The following is a 21,216-nucleotide window of genomic DNA, read 5'->3' as shown; positions in this document are numbered from 1 at the left end:
TATTAGTTGGTGCTTGAGGACAAACTATCTCAAAAGTTGACAAAAAGGAGCTATGCTCTTACCCAACAAATTACCATTTATAACAAAGCCAGAGTTGATACTGTTGCTTTTTTGATGATATTTCTTAGCTACCAACCAACTAGGTACTGTGTCCAATCCAATACCCAGAATAAAATTTGTGTGAGTTATAATTCTTCATCAGTCTGTCTTAAAATCCAGAGATATCAAGTGAACCCCAAATATCCAGCTTCAGTGACTAAGGAAATTTCTGAATATACCGTAGTGTACTTTTGAAGTGAAATAGAAACAGTTGTGTCTTTTTATAACCTAAGGTGGAAATTCATTAATTTTTATTTTCAGTTCAAGTATTTCTTATAGCTTCAAAGTATGCTTTTGGTTAAACTTTATATTTTTGCACATATACAGATACTTTGTTTCCTTAGTCAAGTAATTAGTCACTTCCCCATATTCATTTTTTCCCCAGCATATTAAGTTAGTATCTTCATTTCTTTGTACATGATCTGCCCATTTAGCTATAATGGAGATTGACCTTTTATTGGTCTCTGCAGAATTAAGATTAATCTGTTTGGGACAAATCCATGAAGATTTCTCGTAGTCAACACTGCATTCAGCTAATTATCTGCTTTAGAATCATCCTAGTATTATCAGTTGATTTTTTTTCTCTATCTTTTCCCTTCTCTCTTTTTGAAGACTAATGATATACAGACTTTATCAATTGGAATATTGCATTATCAAGGATAAGATTGCTTGGCCATTACTAGCCTCCATATATAGAAAAGTCATTCATTTAGGAAGTACCACTCAGAATACTGGATATAGTAGCACTATAAGGAAAGAATTGATTTGGTGTCCATTTATAGTATTGGCACTGTATATATACTTTCTTAGTTTAGGGAAAAGGTGCCATACTTTTATGCTGTGAATGTTCTTGTTTGTAGTGATTTCCAACAATGATTCTTTGATTCTGTCCCATCAAATTGGCATTGATTCTTAGCAATCACATAATTCCTAACCTGGTCCTTCAGGTGTTCAAATGATGCACCCATCTCCACTGTAAAGGAATCCATCCACCTTGCTTCTGTTTGTCTTCTCTTCTTTCTTTCCACTTTTCCCAGCATTAAAGCCTTCTTCAGAAGCCTAGCTATTCATATAACGTTTCTGAAGTAATATAATTTGAATCTGGTAATTTGTACTTCAAGTGAGATCTCTGCGTTGGTTTGTTTAATGATCCTTTTGCTTGCTTGTTTTACTGTCCATATTATTCTCAGGTGTTTTCTCCAACACCAATTTCAAGAGTCCATATGTTTTCTCTCCTGCCTCTTCAACTTTCACTTCCATAGATTATCATAAAAAATACTATTGCCTGCACTTTTCTGATATTTATAGAAATTTTATTTATTTATTTTATTTTATTTTAATTCCATTTATATCCCGCCCTTCTCCGAAGACTCAGGGCGGCTTACAAGCTTAGCAGTAGCCTTCATTCTATGTATATGCCTGCTTATTAGGGCTTTCACACACCCCTCAAGCGGCATTATTACAAAGTCAGCTTATTGCCCCCAACAATCTGGGTCCTCATTTTACCTACCTCGGAAGGATGGAAGGCTGAGTCAACCTTGAGCCTGGTGGGACTCGAACCTGCACTAATTGCAGGCAGCTGGTGTTACTTAAGGAGGCATTAGCCCACTGCTCCACCAAGGCTCCACCAAATGTCCCAGCCTCTGTACATTTTTCCCCATGGCCTTCATGATTACTTAATCAAGGTATATCTGCAGGATATTTCTTTACTGCTTGTTTTTTTACTGCTGATGTCTGTTCATAAAAGGCAAAACAATACCGTATGAATGCATTTTAGGGTATGATATAATTGCTATATATAAATTCCCCAATATTGAGCTGAATAGACAATTCCTCAGTTAACTAAATATTAGTGACCCTGACCCATCAAAGAGGTTATTAACCTATCTCACCAAGTTCAATAGGCTAGATCCTCCCCACAAGCATTGGGCTATGAGGAGAATGAAGTATTGTAAGTAGAGTTGATGGGATGTTGTAGTATAGTGTGATACTCTTTTTACAAATGACATCAATGTTTTGTTGCTGTTTCAAAGTAGTTTAAAATTCTTTGGGCCTCTTTTGCAAGGGGTGAAAAACTAAAATTGTTATATATTGATAATATATAATATATTGATCAGCATTCTACTGGGGGGGATAATATTTGTACATGTGTTAGTCTTTATTTAATGCACTTCTTTTCTTTTTAATGTCTTGTTTGGGCTTTTTTTCTTTATTTCTTTAAAATGTTTGGTATTTTGTATTTTAACTTCTGAATAAAATAAAAATAGATTAAAAACAAAGAAAATCAACAAGTTTCCATTCCTACACATTAAACATTAATCTGCCATTGCCTCTGCCTGTGGCAGATTAATGCAGATTAATCACCTACAAAGGTGATGCACTCTCCTGGCCTTACAAAAAGGTGTGTAAAAACATGGCTTTATGCCCTAGCTTGGAGTGCCAGAGGGGCCTTTGTATGCATATCATACAAAGACTTAGTAGTGATTGGATGCATCATTCAAGTCATCTATAGAGGATTATGGAAACTACCTTGAAAAAGAAATTCAAAAACTTATGTAAAATCAGCTTGCTGAAAGAAAGGACAAGGTGAGAAAGGAACTCAAGACTGCCCTACCTTGATCCTCTTTGATATAAGAAGTGGAGATTGAATCTTTGTCAAGCTTTCAAGAGTTTGTTATTATATTTCTTGACAATAAAATGGAATCCTGATAGTCTTGTTACCTGACCTGGCCTTCTTGAAAGGGGTGAGGTCAGCGTAGAATTATTTATTAGAAGTTAATACCAACAATTAAAGGCCAAGGACCATACGGATATCTGAAATACCATGTATGGATCTGCTTTTACTAAGAATGACTAATTTTAAATTGGGTTTTATTATCATGACATAAATTGCTAATGCTGAGCAAAAGTTGTAAATGATGTTTTAAAATTAATGACTTATTCTATGCTATCTGATTAAATTATAATTAGTGGCATGATTTACCATAAAATTATAACTTGTTGCTACAGCATACTAATGTGAATTTTTATATTTTCCTTGGTTATTCACAAAAGAGCTTGAGAGCATACTCCTTTGAATTTCACTATTTCCCCCAGAAATGTAAAAAGCTTCAGATGCAGATTTGAAGGCTTCATTACCATAACATTAGCAAAGACAGGGGCAAAGTGATTAGGTGATGCTGGTGGCCTAGAGAGAAAATATCAATTCATTCCATCTTTAAAATGGATATTAATGAAGTTCAGAAAGCCACAGATTAGAAAATAAATATCTTTTTCATTAAACATGGACAAAACCTCAACCAACATTTTTTTTAATTTTTTTTACTCTGATCATTTATAAGCAAATTGACTATCTTATAATTCCCATAATATTTAGAGTTATTTTTTTCCCCAAAAGGTTTTAATGCACCATCCGATTTATTCAATGTTATGTGAAATGAGTGTTCCTAATTCCCACCCACCCCCATACGCGTTCTATGTTCCTCTGTTTATGCTTGACATTGAACAGAAGGAATCTTTGTGGAATTAAATATTTAAATTCCTTATATCACTAAAAATGACATGTCATTCCTATTGTGCTAAATAGAAAAGAGAACAGACTTTTTGAAAAATATAGAATATAACAGATATATATGTGTGTGTGTATGTATGTTATATATCTGATATAACTAGATTGAGGAAGGGAGGAGGAATGAAGGAAGGAGAAGTTATTGTAACATGGTTCAGAATGCACTAATAAATGAAATAAATAGGGCATGAGGGTACTCACACTGTATCTATAGACAATGACTTAAAGCAGGTGTGTCTTTTCCCAAGATTGTGCAGCTGCACAAATATCAAGGGACAATTGGTTTAAGGAGTTGCCTAAATGTTCTACCTTAAAATATATTTTCCCTTGTAGCCTTATAGTGCTGCATAGTGTATCCCCCCCACTTTAAATGAGATGTAGAGGTCTTGTTCTGGTTGAGATCCATCTATATCCAGATAGAAAGAATTATCCAATTAAATCAATGACCATTTCCTTGGAAAATATCAGAATAATGTACAATTATTATTCAGTCTCTTTCTTGCACAGAGTACAAAATGAATCATGGAAAAATAAATACAAAATGCAAATAAAGAATTGACCAAAATGGATCTCAAAATGATTCAACAAATTAGTAGCAAATATGTCTCCTCACAGGTATAAGAATGTTCAGACATACTGTAATACTCCTTTAGTTAACTCTTTACCACAAATAACAAATTGCCAGAAGCCTCAAAGTCATATTGCTTACAAAAAAACTATCCCTTGAGCTTGTAACTTGGCATCCTTTATGTCAATTTATAAATTAGTCCAGTACAATTTGCCTCATATACAGCAAGTTTAAAAATGCTGACCATAGAAATATTTACTTTTTCTCTCCCATTTTAGGCAAGCATTTCAAATATTTCTATACTGCTAATTGTTCAAATGTCTATGGAGATTCTCAGTCATCCAGGTCATAGTTATCCCAAAGATGCTTTTTTTCATGAAGCAACTGGACTTTCTTGTTTTTCTTTGAAAACGTTCACTTCTCATCCAAGAAGCTTCTTCAGCTCTGACTGGATGGTGGGGAATGGAAAGATTTATATTCCTTGCAGACATATGTTCATTTGCATTCTTTTAGTGAGTTGTTAATGTTACCTGGAGGCTTATCTGTGTTCTCAGAGTCACTTGAGTGGTGCAAATGTGTGTGGAGACTTCTTGGAACTACTGAAAGGACTATGTTGCAGACTGGAGATAGATGTTGAGAGGGGACTGTTCAATTTGGACATAGATGGCCTCTTTGACCAGTCTTTCAAACCAGCGGTCCTCTCTGTCCAAAATATGAACTTCTGTCCAAAATGTGTCTTCAAAAGAGCGTCCTTTGTCTTTTAAATGCAGATGGACTGCTAATTCTGGTCCTGATGGGTTTGCTCTCCCATGTTGTGCCATACATTTATGAAGTTGTTGTTTCATTTCGCCAATGTACAGATCTGCACATGGCTCACCGCATTGTACTGCATATACCACATTGCTCAATTTGTGTCTGGGTATTTTATCCTTGGTGTGGACAAGCTTCTGCCATATTGTATTCTTGGGTTTGAAATGTGCACTTTTGTTGTGTTGACCGAAGATCCTCCTGAGCTACCTGACCACATTTGTATTGTAGATGGATCATAAGCTTTCTAATGATCAGGAAGCAGCAGGTGAAGCTAGGGAAAATCATATTCAACTTCCGTTCAATTAACACAGGAGCTCCCCAGGGCTGTGTGCTCTCCCCATTACTCTTCTCACTCTGTACCAAGGGTGTCAAGCTGCCGGCCGGTGGGCCGGATGCATCATCCGGAAGCTGCGCCCACCCCATTGCCGGCAATGGCAAAACCTGCCCGATACATTGCACAATGTCACGTGACATTGTGAGTTTGTCATGACTGCTCTATACCAATGCCTACATCTCGAAGGATCTGTCTGTTAAAATACTGAAATTTGCAGATGATACAACAGTTATTGGTCTCATTTGAGATGATGATGTACCTGCATATGGATAAGAGGTAGATCAACTGGCCCTGTGGTGCAGGCAGAACAATCTGGAGCTGAACACACGTATAACTGTAGAGATAATATATTTTAGAAGAAGCTCTCCTATTCTACCACCTCTTGCAATATTAGGCAACACAGTATCAACAGTAGAGACCTTCAAGTTTCTAGATTCTATTATCTCCAAGGACTTGAAATGGACACCTGCCATTAGAATCATCATTAAATAGGCACAACAAAGAATGCCTCAACTTAGAAAGCTCAGATTTCCCCAAGGATCTGGTTATACAGTTTTACAGAGGAATTACTGAGTCTGTCATTTGTACCTCAATAACTGTTTGATTTGGCACAGTGACCAAATAGGAGAGGTACAGACTTCAATGGATATTAGGACTGCAGAAAAAAACAATCGCGACCAGCCTGCCTTTCATTGAGGATCTGTATACTACACAAACCAGAAAGGGGGATAAGGAAATATCTATAGATCCCTCACATTCTGGACATAATCGGTTTCAGCTTCTCCCCTCATGACGCTGCTATAGAGCATTAAATGCCAAAACAACTAGACACAAAGATAGCTTTTTCCCCTGTGTCATCACTCTGCTGAACAGTTAATTCCCACAGCACTATCTCATTTTTCATCAACTATTACTTGCTGTTTATATGTACACTGTGAACTTATGTACCAGAGACAAATTCCTTGTGTGTCCGATCACACTTGGTCAATAAAGAATTCTATTCTATTCTATTCTATTCTATTCTATTCTATTCTATTCTATTCTATTCTATTCTATTCTATTCTATTCTATTCTATTCTATTCTATTCTATTCTATTCTATTCTATTCTATTCTATTCCATTCCATTCCATTCCATTCCATTCCATTCCATCCCATCCCATCCCATCCCATCCCATCCCATCCCATCCCATCCCATTCTATCCTATCCTATCTTTTATTGGTATAAAGGGATAAATCAGTGCACCAGGGTTCTATTGAATTTCCAGTTTATCCACACTAGTCTATTTGATGATATAAAGATAGAGTTTTCCCAGATTGTCCTTGTTCATATGCACATATTCAATTTTATTTCATTTTTAAAAACTTTTTGTGAGTTCGAATTTTTTAATGAATCTCTCTTTCTTTTTGTAGAAATATAGGTCTTAGAAATGGCCCACTTGGGGCCTTTGCTCATAGTTGTACTGTCTCATAGTTTATATTACAAACATGTTTTGATTTCCAGTAACACAGGTTGCTATCATTGCCTAACTTAGTGTGGTTTTTTCCCCCTCTCTGCCTTGAAAAAAAGAGTTCTTATATTAGAAAATACATCAAATGTCTTCATCCAGCAGCCCCGTTTATGTTTGGTTTTTTTTTAATTAAATGACAACATTTTGTAGAAGGACAGCAATCATACCAAATATTAAGCAACTTCCAAAAAGAAGCTAATATTCTCTCTCTCTCTCTCTCTCTCTCTCTCTCTCTCTCTCTCTCTCTCCCTATATATATATATATATATATATATATATATATATATATACACACACACACACACATACACACACACACACAGAGAGAGAGAGAGAGAGAGAGAGAGAGAGAGATATTCAGGCAATTATAGTGATAAAAGGTTTTAAGAACTTAAAGATATCTCTCTAAGCCTGGATGTTCTTTTAAGAAGAGCAGTTGAAATACTTAAGAGACACAGTTATGGACATGAATATGCCTGGATTGCCCATATCCTAAAGGCAGATCTGAAATCTTAACATTGCTCTTAACGCTTGAGCACTGATGAGGCAGGTTATCAAATTTGGGCTGAGATTTTAGCTGGGATTTTTCACTAAGTAAAAAGCAGAGTTTCTTCTGTAAGGAGACAATACATTTTGCAGTAACATATTCTGGGTGATTAAGTGAGGATACATAGCAAGCATTTTCTGCCCATTGTATGGTACTAGTTATGTTATAAATATTGTCATAAGTACTCATTGCTTTTGCTACTAACCAGTAATTCAAAATGAAATTTTATTTTGAAATAAAGTATTAAATATAAATAAGGAAAAATACACACACACGAATGCACACACTACCTGCTTTTCAAGACTCTTCTACTTGGGGGGACTTCCGGTGGCGACGCGACGCCGAAGACAGCCGTTTTCAGGCTGCCCGCTCCGCAACTGTGTTTTTCCATCGTAAACAGCGCCGATCAGCTGTTTAGATGGATTTGAAGCCCCCTCCTCGGGAGAAGAGGAGGGGGTGAGGCCCCAGGTAGGGATTGAGCTCTCCGGGGCCGCCTGAGCTGAGAGTTTGGGCGGCTGAAGGATGAGCCCCCCCGAAGCCTGGGTTGCTCCGAGCTGCGCAGCGCTCCTGCTCCGGGATTTTTGGAGCAGAGCCAGGCGTTAGCAACCACCCCTGCCAAAAGGAAATACTTTTGATTATCAAGATGCAGGCAGAGCGGTACAGGAGGTCAAGGTGATGTGGACTCTTATCTTTACTCTCTAGCTCAATGGATTTTATAGCTTTAAAGTGAAAATGCGCAATAAGTGAAAGTGGGGGAAGATGGCGGCTAAAACTTCTAAAGCTCTTCGGAATGTGGGGTCTTCCCTGGTGCAACAGACCTCATTGCAAGCTTTGCTTCCTCCTACACCTCCTCCGGCATTGACGCTTAAGGATTTACAAGATGCTCTTGGAAAGCATTCACAATTGATGTCTGACATGATGGATGAAAAGTTGAAAAAGCTGGAGGAGAAAATGGAGGAGAAAATGGAGAAATTGGAGAAGAAGATGGAAGAGAAGTTTAGAGCAATGAGGGTGGACATGTTGTCTATGATTGAATCTGTAGCTGAATGTGTGCAACAGCTGGATGTAAAAGTGGAGGATCTCAGTCAAAAGAACTCTATATTAGAAGCAAAGGTATTAGAAAATGAAAATATAAGGGATAAAATGGACGGAGAATTGAGCCTTGTTCAGTATCATCAGATGCAGTATGCTTTTAGAATCAGGGGCTTAAAGGAGAATTGTAAAGAAGATTTAAAGCAGCTGATTTCTGAGGCTCTGGAAGGGGTACTGGGCCAGCCAGCATCTGAAATTGAGGGAAATATGGACAAAATTTTTCGTGTAAATTCATGGATTGCAAGACAGAGGAAGTTACCCAGAGATGTGGTGGTCTATTTTACAAAGAGAGTAATTAGAGATGAAGTCATTCAAGCTGCTTATGATACTAAATTGGTAGTGGCTGAGCAAGAAGTCTTGGTTTTAAAAGAGATTCCTCCGAAGATCCTAAGGAGAAGGAAAGATTTTGCATTTCTAGTACAGGAACTTAAGAAATGTGATATTAAGTTTAGATGGGAGATTCCAGTTGGACTGGTGGTGACGCACGAAGGTAAAAGACATTGTTTGGTTACTGTGGCTCAGGCACGTGATTTTTATAGCAATGTGTTAAAAGCAACCCCCCTATCATTTTTGGAAGCTGTAAAGGGATATGGCGAGGGAAAGCTTCAAGATCTTGCAGATAGGCAGACAGAGGACAATGGTGTTGGAGGGGATCAAGTTACAGTCTCATCGGTTGTTGCAGGAGGCCAGAAGATGACGCGTGCCGCCCTAAGAAGAGCGAGACGAGAGCAAGAGCAAGACCAGCAGAAAGTTATGGAATCTCCAAAGTGTACTTACAGTGAAGCTGTGGGAGGGGCGCGGTCTAAAGAAGTTTTGGGGGTCATGACAGATGTGCTCCAAAAGCTTTGGAGCGTTAAGATTGGTGATTAAATTTTTAAATTAGAATGTCAATGGATTAAATTTATCATAGAGGAGAAAGAAAGTTTTTTTAATATTTAACACAATTTAAGATTGATGTTATTTGTTTGCTAGAAAAGTATATTAGGGTTATGGACTAAAAGTATGTGTTGAATTCTGTGAGACATTTGGCGTGATACATGCAAGAACTATTTTTGATCATAGTTTAGTTTGGTTGGAGATTATTAAGGTTAACAGAGATAGGCGCTTTTGGCGCGTAACTGAGAATTTGTTTAGAAATTAGAGAAAGGTGGGAGAATGCAAATAGTAGGTGAAAGTTTTTTTTTCTTTTTTCTTTTTGAAATTAATATGAATAAGGACTGGGATTAAGAAAATCTATTCTGAGTAAAGCTCTTTTTCTGTTTTCCTCTTTTTCTTTTTTACTTTATTTGTAATATTAATATTGTTTGTATTCATTTTATATGAGCTAGAGGGAGATAGAATTAATAGTTTATTGTTGATAACATAGGGGTGCTTACGTTTGTTTTTCGATTTTATACCCTGTATTTAGCTCTGGGAAGTCGGGGGGAGGAGGGAATGGGGGAGAGGGATAGGGAGGGCTAGATAGGGGTGGGGGAGGGGGGATTAAAGTCAAAATGTATTGTAAAACTTTTTAAATAAAAAAAGACTCTTCTACTTGGGTATTTATTATTTTTACTGTGGTATAATTTAGTGTGAAATCAAACTGAGTTTGAATTTTACCTCACTGCAAATGTGTCAGTCAGGTTACAATTCAGATGATTGGCAAATCATTAATATTTAATATATATTAATATTCTTTGTTCCCAACCATTAAATTTGTAGGAACAACAATTTATAGGAAATTGTAACTCAGCATTCTTATATTCTTTGCAGGCAGCCAGAATCATACCATAGATTCTGCCAGAATTTCATAATGTAACCAGAGGGGAGAACTTTTAAATCTCATAAATTTGGGATTTTAAAAATATAAACATACATCTAGATTGGTTCAATCCCACACTGAAATTACAGCATTTTCCTTTAGCTAGATTGTCTTCTGTTACATAGGGTATGGCTTTGAAACATTTTATTTATTTATTTATTTATTTATTTATTTATTTATTTATTTATTTATTTATTTATTTGCTTGCTTGCTTGTTTTTGCTGTGTAGGAACTAAGAATGTTTTTCACATTTTTAATTTTTCATCTCTTCCTTGATTTTGGATACACTTAAGCTTTATAACTGCTGTGGTTTGATCCTCAAGATAATCTTCATTCCAGTGATAAAGTTGAATATTGAATTTCTGACACATCTAGTGAGATGCAGCTTTTTGATGTAGATTATTTTGCTCTCTCTGACTGCTTCTTTGGTATAAAGTAGCTGTTATTTATCACACTGACAGGTGCAACTACTGCGAAATGCTGGCGATGAAGTTGCCATCTCCGTTCAATACCTCAGGGAAGCACCATCATTTCTAAAGCTCCCATTGGGTAAGGGGAAATTAACAGATATCTGTAAAATATTTTCTGGTGCAACATTTCTCATGACAAATAGACACTTCTTTATGCTTAATACATCTTTCACGAGTATTTTATTTAAGGAAAGCTTGTAGATCAAAGTGCTGTATTATTTAAAATTTATCTTTGCCCCCTTCATATTTCTTTATTTGTTTATAGCAATTTGTAAGCTGCCAACTGACTAGGCTGTGGCTGGCATAGCACATGTAAACTGATTCCCTGGACTGATATTGTGTACAGGTAGTCCTCGACTTAAGACTACAATCGACCCCAACATTTTTGTTGTTAAGTGAGACATTTGTTAAGTGAGTTTTGCCCCATTTTCTTGCCATAGCTGTTAAGTGAACCACGGCAGTTGTTACTTTAGTAACCTGGTTGTTAAATGAATCTGGCTTCCCCATTGACTTTGCTTGTCAGAAGGTCGCAAAAGGTGATCACATGATCTCGGGACACTGCAACCGTCATAAAGATGAGTCACTTGGCAAGCATCTGAATTTTGATTGTGTGACCATGGGGATGGTCCAAAGGTTGTAATGCGAAAAATGGCCATAAGTCACTTTTTCAGTGCTGTTGTAACTTTGAACAGTCACTAAATGAACTGTTATAAGTCAAAGACTGCATGTATAGCCAACATACACAGATATATCTTAGTTGTATTGGTGAACCAATACCAAGATCTTTTTTTCTGGTGACCAGGACTGGATGTAGTATTCCAAATGTAGTCTCATCATAAAGCAGTACTATCACTTCATGTGATCTTGAAGCTATCCCTCTGTTGATGCAACCTAGGAGTGTGTTAGCTTTTTTGGCAGCTGCAGCAAACTGCTGGCTCATACTTAAGTCATGGTCTACTAGGACACAGTTGCTGCAGTTGAGCCAAGTACCCCCTAGTCTATGCCTGTGCATTTAGTTTTTCTTTCCTATATGTAGGCATGCAGTTTCATCAACAAAAGCATGCAATATTCAAGTTTCCGTAACCCAAACTAAGCCAGCCCACTAGTCAATCAGCACATACTAAGAATTTTAAGCGAATAGGCAACTCCTACCATAGGGCATTCTTTACTTTGTCCATATAGCATGTTGTTGTTTTTTTCCTCCTGGATACCTAGTAGGGCATCTACTGTAAGCACTGGGCTGTAGCTGCCCATTTAGAAATTAGACATTCTTGGAAATAAATGTCAATGTCATCCAACTGAAGTTTTTGAAAGAAAGTCTTAGCATGACAATACACTAGCATAAATCATAGTTTCTCAACCACTACCCTATTCTCTGAAACACATAGAAATTAATGATAACTTTGTCTGCATGCATTGAAAAAGTAACTTATACCGTTTTTAAAAGGTGTGAAATACTAAAAATGATGCTATTTGCTCTTACTTTGGGATTTTTAATAGAGGGTATATTAATGTCCATAAAAACTTCACTAACAGCCTGGAGGGTTTTTTAATGTTGTAGCAATATTCTTCATGAAAAAAATAGAATAATATTTATGTCAAGACTTATTTATTGGTTGAAGACCATGAAAAGCAGGAATATACTTTTCCTACAAAAAAAAGAGTTAGTTTATAGAAATGCTAGAGAACAGGTCTTTTTTAAAAAAGAGAGAGAGAGAGAGAGAAAAGAAAAGAAGAAGAAAATGGAGTATTTCTCCTTTGAGAGGGACAGCTGCCATTCTAGTTCTTATTCGTAAACAATAATCTAGAACAAATTTGGGAGAATTGAGGGAGGCTGCAGGAGTGGTAGGAAGGTCATACCTATTCTGTATCAACTTTACTTTCATTTAGTCATCAGTCTGCCCAATCTAGCATAATATTTTATTTTTTAAAAAAAAGTAAAGTGAAAAATATTTTCATGTAGAATTTTCTTAAAATATACTGTATAGTTAATCACTATGTCTTGCCCATTTTCTCCAAATATACTTGCAACATTTTAAATATAGAATATGTTATTTATAGATTGTATAGTTATTTATTTATAGTATGTGCAATATATATATATATATATATATATATATATATATATATATATATATATATATATATATATATATATATATATATAAAGACCACCAAGAAAAAGATAAAATCAACTTCTATAAGCCAAGAAATCCAACAAACAATCATTCCTAGGGAGAAGTCATCCAGATGCCCAAAACTATATGGCCTCCCCAAAATACACAAAGATGGAATCCCACTAAGACCCATAGTAAGTTCTATAGGCTCACCACTACAAAACTTAGCTAAATACCTAGCAAAACAATTACAACCTCAAGCAGAAATGGCAGCTTCATATGTCCAAAACTCATACCACTTTATAGAATTAGTGAAAAATCTAAAGATAGACCAAAAAGACTTGCTAGTCAGCTTCGATGTGGTATCACTATTCACCCAGGTGCCAGTCCAAGAAGCTCTATCAACAATAAGAAGCAAATACCAACCACCAAACCATATTATAGAACTAGCAGAACACTGCTTATCAAACACATACTTCATACACAGAGGCCAGAGATACAAACAAATAGAAGGCGCACCAATGGGATCCCCTCTATCACCAGTTATCGCCAACCTTTTCATGGAAGAATTTGAAACTAACGCTCTGGAAAAGACTACAAACAAACCAAAACTGTGGCTCAGATATGTGGATGACACCTTTGTGATCTGGCCCCACGGAAGAAAGGAGCTAGAAAACTTCCTAACACACCTGAACAGCCTACATCCCAAAATAAAATTCACCATGGAGATTGAAACAACCAACCAGTTACCTTTCCTGGATGTACTTATATACAAAAAACAAAACGGTACCCTAGGACACACAGTCTACCGAAAGAAAACACACACCAACCGTTACCTCAATGCGCAATCACATCATCACCCAGCACAAATAAATTCAGTAGCCAAAACACTAATAACAAGAACCAGACGCCTTGCAGATGAAACACATATACAAACAGAACTACACACCCTGACAGACATATTGACAGCAAACAAGTTCCAAAAAAACAAAATCACCAATATGATTCAGCAGGGGACTCCGAAACAGAAAAACATCCAAGAAGAAGAACAGAACAATGGACGAGCCAACATACATACATACATACATACATACATACATACATACATACATATATATATATATATATATATATATATATATATGAATATTGTATATAGATATAGATATACAGCTTGTATTCAGTGCTTTTGATATATTTTTGCAATGTCTGTACCAATATATATTCTCATTAGCAGCTGACTACATGACTAATGTACCATGTGAATTTATGCCATGATAGATCCATTTTAGTAACTTATGCCATATCTTTTGAAATTAACTTTATAATGGATTTTCCAGGCAACCTTGGAAGAAAATGCTGCATTGTGATTATTGTGATGTTTGGATTTCACTATAGATAAATATTTATAAATTTATACACCATTTCAATCAAGCAAACATGTATACGAAAGTAACAGCTGCAGCCAATGCAGCAGTAAAAATGAAAACACAATACAGTATTGTGATGATGATGTTATCCATTCAGTTGTCCCCAAGTGTTGGCGATTCTGTAGGCTCCGTGTCTCTACATCTTCCAATCTTGCACTACTTCTTTGGTAATATTCTACAATAAAACAAATATGGATTACATTGACATTTAAAAATTATAATTAATCCTTGGAAAACTTCCTGCAAGGTTTTTAATGAGCTTCTGCAAGAATTCAAAAGTATACTTCAAACAAACAAACAAATAAATATCCTGTGCTCTTGAATTTGATGGGTGGAGTCAATATCTATAGCAATCTCAAAGATGCCAAGTCTGTCACATTTGATAGCTTCATGTGAATCAAGATTTTAACTTTTATACTGCTCTAATTGTAAATCATCTTATGTATGGTTTTGATTGCTACAGAATTTTGCTTTTGAATGCAGTGATACTTTGGTCTCTATATAATCTTTGCATGAAATTCATTTTTAATAATTGTATTCCAAGAAACATATAACCCAGGGGTGTCAAACTGCTGGCCCGCGGGCCGGATGCATCACATGAAAGCCACGCCCACCCCATTGCCAGCAACGGCAAAATAGTCCTGATCAGGGCTTTTTTTCTCATAGAATGCTCAGAACGGAGTTCCGGCACCTTTTTTGGATGGAACCTTGTAGGGTAGGCAAGGCAGGTTGTATGACATGTGTGAGTTCCGGCACCTTTTTCTTTTACAAAGAAAGCATTGGTCCTGATTCGTTGCGCGTGTCTGATATAACCCATTAAATTGGGGGAAAATTGGTACTTAAAACATTATAAAATTTGATTTGTGCTGGAGGCTTTTAAAGCTAATTATGTTTCTTTGCAAAGTACAGGAAGAATTATAAAAACAGTGAAGGATAAACAATATTGCAGTCTCTTCTCTCTTTTTAGTTGTGAAGAGATATACCTAAATTCTGAATTTAACTAAGGAATTAAAAGTAGGCTCTTGGGAAAAGTTCCATCATAAGGATCATTATCAATGTCAGACAAACCATTTTGTCAGTATTGTATGAAAAACTTTAGAAATAGTTCTTCAACTAAAAATCACTGGATATATGTCAGGTATTTTGTTTGAGGTTGCTTGGAAGCAAAATTCAATGATTTTAATATACCCTTTATCCAAGTTTAAAAATAAATAGATTTAGTCCCAATTGTACAGAATTAAGTAAATGCTGCAATTTTCACAAAGCTCCTTCAGATTATTTTTTTCAAAATCCAGTTGTGAGAATGGCAGTGCAAATAGAAATCTACTATCCTTTTACTGATTAAGACTGCAAAACAAATCCTCTGGCCTGAATTTCCAGTACTGTGTTAATTTTGTCCTCTTCTCTCAAAATAGTTGTCAAAGAATGTATTCCAGTTGTAATTTGTCCAATAACTTTTAGTATTTAGTACATTAACTTCCAGGGACGCGGTGGCTCAGTGGGTTAGAACGCTGAGCTTGTCGATCAGAAGGTCGGCATTTTGGCGGGTCGAATCCCAAGTGCCGCGTAGCAGAGTGAGTGCCTGTTACTCGTCCCAGCTTCTGCCAACCTAGCAGTTCGAAAGCACGTAAAAATGCAAGTAGAAAAATAGGGACCGCTACGGTGGGAAGGTAACAGCGTTCTGTGCGCCTTTGGCGTCTAGTCATGCTGGCCACATGACCACGGAGACGTCCTTGCACAAACGCTGGCTCTTTGGCTTTGAAACGGAGATGAGCACCGGCCCCTAGAGTTGGAGACAACTAGCACGCATGTGCGGGGGAACCTTTACCTTTACCTTTACATTAACTTCCAGTATTCCAGTTGTAATTTGTCCAATAACTTTAGTATTAAAATTGGAGGCCTGCAGTAGATGGGATATTCTGTTGAAGTGCTGATTATTGCCTTTTTAGCCACAAGCTCCATACTGAGTTTGAACCACTATCTTGCTACATTTGCTGAGACTTTAGGATGGTTCATGATTGTTTATTTGGCAAAATAAATTAAAAAAAATATTAAAGATAAAGAAAAATGAATCAGTAGCAAATGAAAAGAACGTGTAGAAACAAAGAAAAACAATTGCTTTTTTGATAATATATTTGCTGACATGCAATAATGCCATAAGAAGTCCCTGTGTAGAATTGACTTTTAAGAGCAAAAGACTATAAAACGGAATACTTATTTCTTCCTGAATGGTTGCACCAGCTTCTGTCTTTAAAATGACAGAGGACAGAAATAAATAAATAAAAAATATACCCATAGAGGTGGAAGTGTCCATTTAGGGTAGCAAATCTAATTGCTTGCCCCATGCAGAAATCCAAATTAAATCATCTTCTTCAATCTTGGCACGAGTATATCCGGTAAATGAGAGTTCCTTCTTCCCCTTGTTAACTGATTGCCAAACTAGTCTTATCATTATGAAGTTTGCCTAACATTCCACTAAAATCTGTTTTGCTATAATTTAAACTTATTATTTCTTGTTCTGGCCTATGGAATGATGAAGAATCAATCTTGGTCTTTGTCAGGGTTGCGTTATTTCATTTACTTTTAAAGTGTTGTTGGGTCTCCTCTTAACCTGATGAGATAAAAAATGTTGCCATAGTCCAATCACTCTTTATGGATTTAATTTCTGGACCAGTAGTATAGAAATTAAGACGAAGTACAGGTATTTGGCATGTTTCCATAGGCTGATCTTAAAATTGGAGTTCTATAGTAAAAGGAATGTATACTATTAAACATGATTTCAAACTCTGATTCCTCGACTTCAACACCAACTTTTTGTCTTTGCCTTAAGACATAACTTAATTAAATCATGTTTTTTTTTTGTTTGCTTATATAAAGAAATCAAGTTGTTTACATGCATTGGATTTTCTTTCCTAAATCAACCTATGGTAATTGTTCTCTGATAAGCTCAAACTTAGAAGAAAATACTTCTTTTTAAAATACCCCATTTCAGGTTCCCCTGGACCTTCGAGTGATCACAGTAGTCGTGCTTCTTCTCCTCTCTTTGACAGTGGTTTACATTTAAATGGAAACTCAACAAATACAGTAAGTAAATTAATATTATTATTATTAATAATAGCTATGATGGTGGCACATAACTGACTTTGCCCTATCTAGAAAGCTAAGTAAGATCAGGCCTGGTAAATATGTGGATAGAAATATGTGGATAGAAATATGTTGTAGTCTAAATTGGGAAGTAAAACAACAACAATAAGAAGGCAGTGGCAAATCTGTTCTGTAACTTGCCTAGAAAATTGCCTAAATGTGTCGATCTAAGTCACCCAAACTTGAGCTGGACTCAAAGATGACTCTACTTTGTCGATCTGCTTCCTAAACAAAATGAAACAACTTGAATTTTACTGTCTATAACCGGCTTAGCTTATGATACAGAAAGGTAGTAAGTATGGTGTGTCTAAAAAATAGCTTGGTATAGCAGTAGCAGAGCCAGCAGTGGCCGCAAATCTGTTAGTGAGTGTACATTATGAGAGGGTATTTTGTTGTTGTTTAAAATAAATGATAAACTCTTGCCAAAGGTAGTACAAAATATTTGGAGTGAGATATCATCATCATATTGCTTGCACCCATTTTCATTTACATCAATGTTTTGGGACTGTTTCTAGGATATGAATCTTAAGGGGGGGGGCGGGAATGATGACTAGGATGTTCAGTGAGAAAGGATGAGTTTACTGAAAAGATGGGATAATCAGCAAAATACAGACCCTTAGAAATCTCCTCTATCTTATCCAGGCTAGTTTTATCTTTGGATCATTTTATTTTTATGAGTTGAACTCAGTGCAGCAAGTTACTAAATTGGGACATGCTGCTTTACGCTAGATACATTGTCTTTAGTCCTCATTTAGCAACCACAAATGGTTCCTACACAAACCACATGGAAAAGAAAGATAGACACTAAAAAGATCGCTGGTTGCTGCTGCCTAATTTACATAAAAGCTGCCCAGAGTCACTTGTTTTGTGAAGTCAGTGGCTCTATAAATTAGGTAGGTAGGTAGGTAGGTAGATAGATAGATAGATAGATAGACAGACAGACAGACAGACAGACAGACAGACAGACAGACAGACAGATAATCTCTTGTTCAGCAATGCCAGCATTCTCTCATTCCATTGTATGTTTCAGATGCAGACATTTGGCGATAAATGCAAGCATTGATCAAAAAATGAATTTTTACACCATTTATTACAATTAATTATGATTATATTTTCAAATAGTTGCTCTCTGAGGCAGGCACTAAACAAGTACCACCTGCACATGTATGTTGTGATGAAGCATTCTAATGTAATGTGTTTGCAGTCCTTTCAAAATGTGCTTCACTAATTTAAATCGTAACATACTGTAAACAGACTTTATCATTGCATTGAGCTGCAAAGCAGAAAGAGAATATTTGTTCGGGCAGTACATACAAAGCCAAGTGCAATGAAGACCATCAGACTGTACAGACAGATGCCTCTGTTTATCTCATGTCACAGCTCAGCCTATGGAGAAAAATGGCTGTTCACTTTGTACGTATTTCTATTTTCCCTGGATGGGACTAGAGAGATTTGGAGCAAAACTGAAGAAAATGGAAGAGAGCAAAAGCATGGTGGTTATTTGAAAAAAGCCATTCTCTTTTACTTCTCTGAAGTTGAATCTTCTGATGTGCTACACCACTTCACACAAGATGCCTTATACCGTAGGTGGGCTATGTGGTGCCAAGGGACAGGAATGCCAACAAAAGACTTTGTATTTCATCTCAACATACAAAAAGTCATAAGGTATTCTTTTTTTAGATACAAAAAGGTTCCATCCAGGGAAAATTGAATATTTCTTCAAGAACAGAAGCCTTGATTCAAATGCTGAAGAAGAAAATACTACCTTTTTAGTTGATTTGTTGAAAGCATAAATACACAAATTTTCATTTACCAGATTAAACTGTGATCCCGATAGATGGATGAGATGATTAAGAAATGTTCTTAATGCTGGTAGGATATTTTATTTCCTATTCTCATTCTCACTCTGGCGTTTTCAAAGAATCATCATACCATCTCCTGCACTGCTGTGGTACTTGTAGAATATTAATACAAGGCATGGACTTAAGACTTAGTTTTTCTTGATCTATATTATGTTTATAAGAAAGTGGATGTGTGGTTGTTTTTTAATCTGCCTTTTTAAAAAAATATGAAACTTACTAGAATGGAATTATTCACCTCTTTTCATATTTCTCTATATATTGTGTTTTTTATTCAAAACATGCATCTGTGAAATAAAATTCATAAAGAACAATACAGATTACCAGAAAAATGCTTTAAACCTGCATATATCTAGAAAAATTGTGAGTTTCTAAAGACCTAGCAAAAGTAAGAGAAAAATAGAAAATTATTTTAGAAACACGACAGAAACATTCTACTTCAAAAATAGAAGGTAAAAGCAAAGCAATCACTTAACCCCACATTTCAAGAGTTTCAGGTACGACACTGGTATTTATTACATCAGACAGGGTTTTTGTATTTTGAAATTTAAAAAAAATGGATATTTAATTAAATAATCCTGAACTTCAAAAATTTGGTTGAGAAAAATACTGCATGCAGCTCAGTTATTGCTTTCCTACAGCAGGGAGAAATCTGCTAAATGATTTTCAGATTACTTTACTGTACTAATTTAAAATAGTAAATAATAAATACTTTTAGTTAATGTTTAATATAGTTTGATCATCAGACACAGTTTAGTATTTTTTAACATTTATTTTTTGGTAAAGTATAAAAACTAGAAGACATGATGAAGTACAACCAAAAATATAATATTGCTAATGTAATCAAAAAACAATATTAAAGTAGTGATTTAAAGAAGTGATATATGAAGAAACTAAAGATATAGCTATAAAGTATTAATATAGAAATAGTTAAAACTTTTAACATATTATTAAATCTAGTCATACAGACCATCTATTATTCTATCTTCTGTTTTAATATAGTAGATTATTTCAATACAACATGTAAAATACTTAGATTCTTAATATTGTTATTTAGACATCTTAGAACAATGAGTATAAATAAGTGAATATTCTACCAATATTTTATCACTATTAATTACAGTTTAGGATATTTATGTTACAAGCAATATGATGATTTAACCTTTTCTTTAAATTAAGTATAATATTTGAAATGAATGAAAATAAAGGAAAGCATACCTCAGGATATTTTTTACATATAATAAGGCTTTTGGTCTCCAGCTAAATTAACATAATATTAAATTCTCCATTTTATTTGTTAGGATCCACCAAATTAAGTGCACAATTCAATACAGACAATCTAGAAAGCCACCTACTATATCAGCCCAATATTCAGTGCAATGTTGCAATTAGATATTTACTCACAAGAAATTGGCAGGATATATTTCCAAAAGTCAGTCAGTATGATGGAAATTATTTTATAGTACTACAAAACAGTTATTGCATAATCAGTAATAATGCTGTTACTTAAAGATACTATCAAGAACAGTCAGTAATATTGTATATGGTTTATATCTACAGTACTGAAGTTGTAATATTTGAATGAAATGTTTGTACATTTAGATGATATACCTCTGCAAATATTTTACCTTTCAAGCCTGTTGACTGGAATAAATAATTAAATAGCTCGTAGGAAAATCAGTGGAACCAAGGAATTTTAAAATTATACAAAGAACATACAAGGCCAATTCAGAAATAAGCCTCCGTTTGGTTATCAATGATAGAGACTTGCAGATACAGAACTTTTATTATACACATTAGAAAAATACAATATTACATTACTTTTTGACATTCAGATTGAGGCACTTGTCATAATGCCTTATAAGGTT

General features: G+C 35.4%; 1 protein-coding gene across 1 annotated transcript in view; it reads left to right on the top strand.

The window, feature by feature from the left end:
• SNTG2 (syntrophin gamma 2) overlaps positions 1-21,216 on the top strand; it is a gene marked incomplete at both ends in the record, with an annotated part of 268,909 nt that overhangs the window by 148,975 nt on the left and 98,718 nt on the right. Inside the window, 2 exons of the mRNA XM_083356584.1 lie at positions 10,790-10,877; positions 17,338-17,429. Of these exons, the coding sequence (XP_083212710.1) occupies positions 10,790-10,877; positions 17,338-17,429 (180 nt within the window). The remainder of the gene's footprint in view (positions 1-10,789; positions 10,878-17,337; positions 17,430-21,216) is intronic.

This window comes from Vipera ursinii (genome assembly GCF_947247035.1).
Source record: "Vipera ursinii genome assembly, chromosome: 1".
Classification (NCBI taxonomy): Eukaryota; Metazoa; Chordata; class Lepidosauria; order Squamata; family Viperidae; genus Vipera; species Vipera ursinii.
This window is presented reverse-complemented; position numbering and strand designations above follow the sequence as displayed.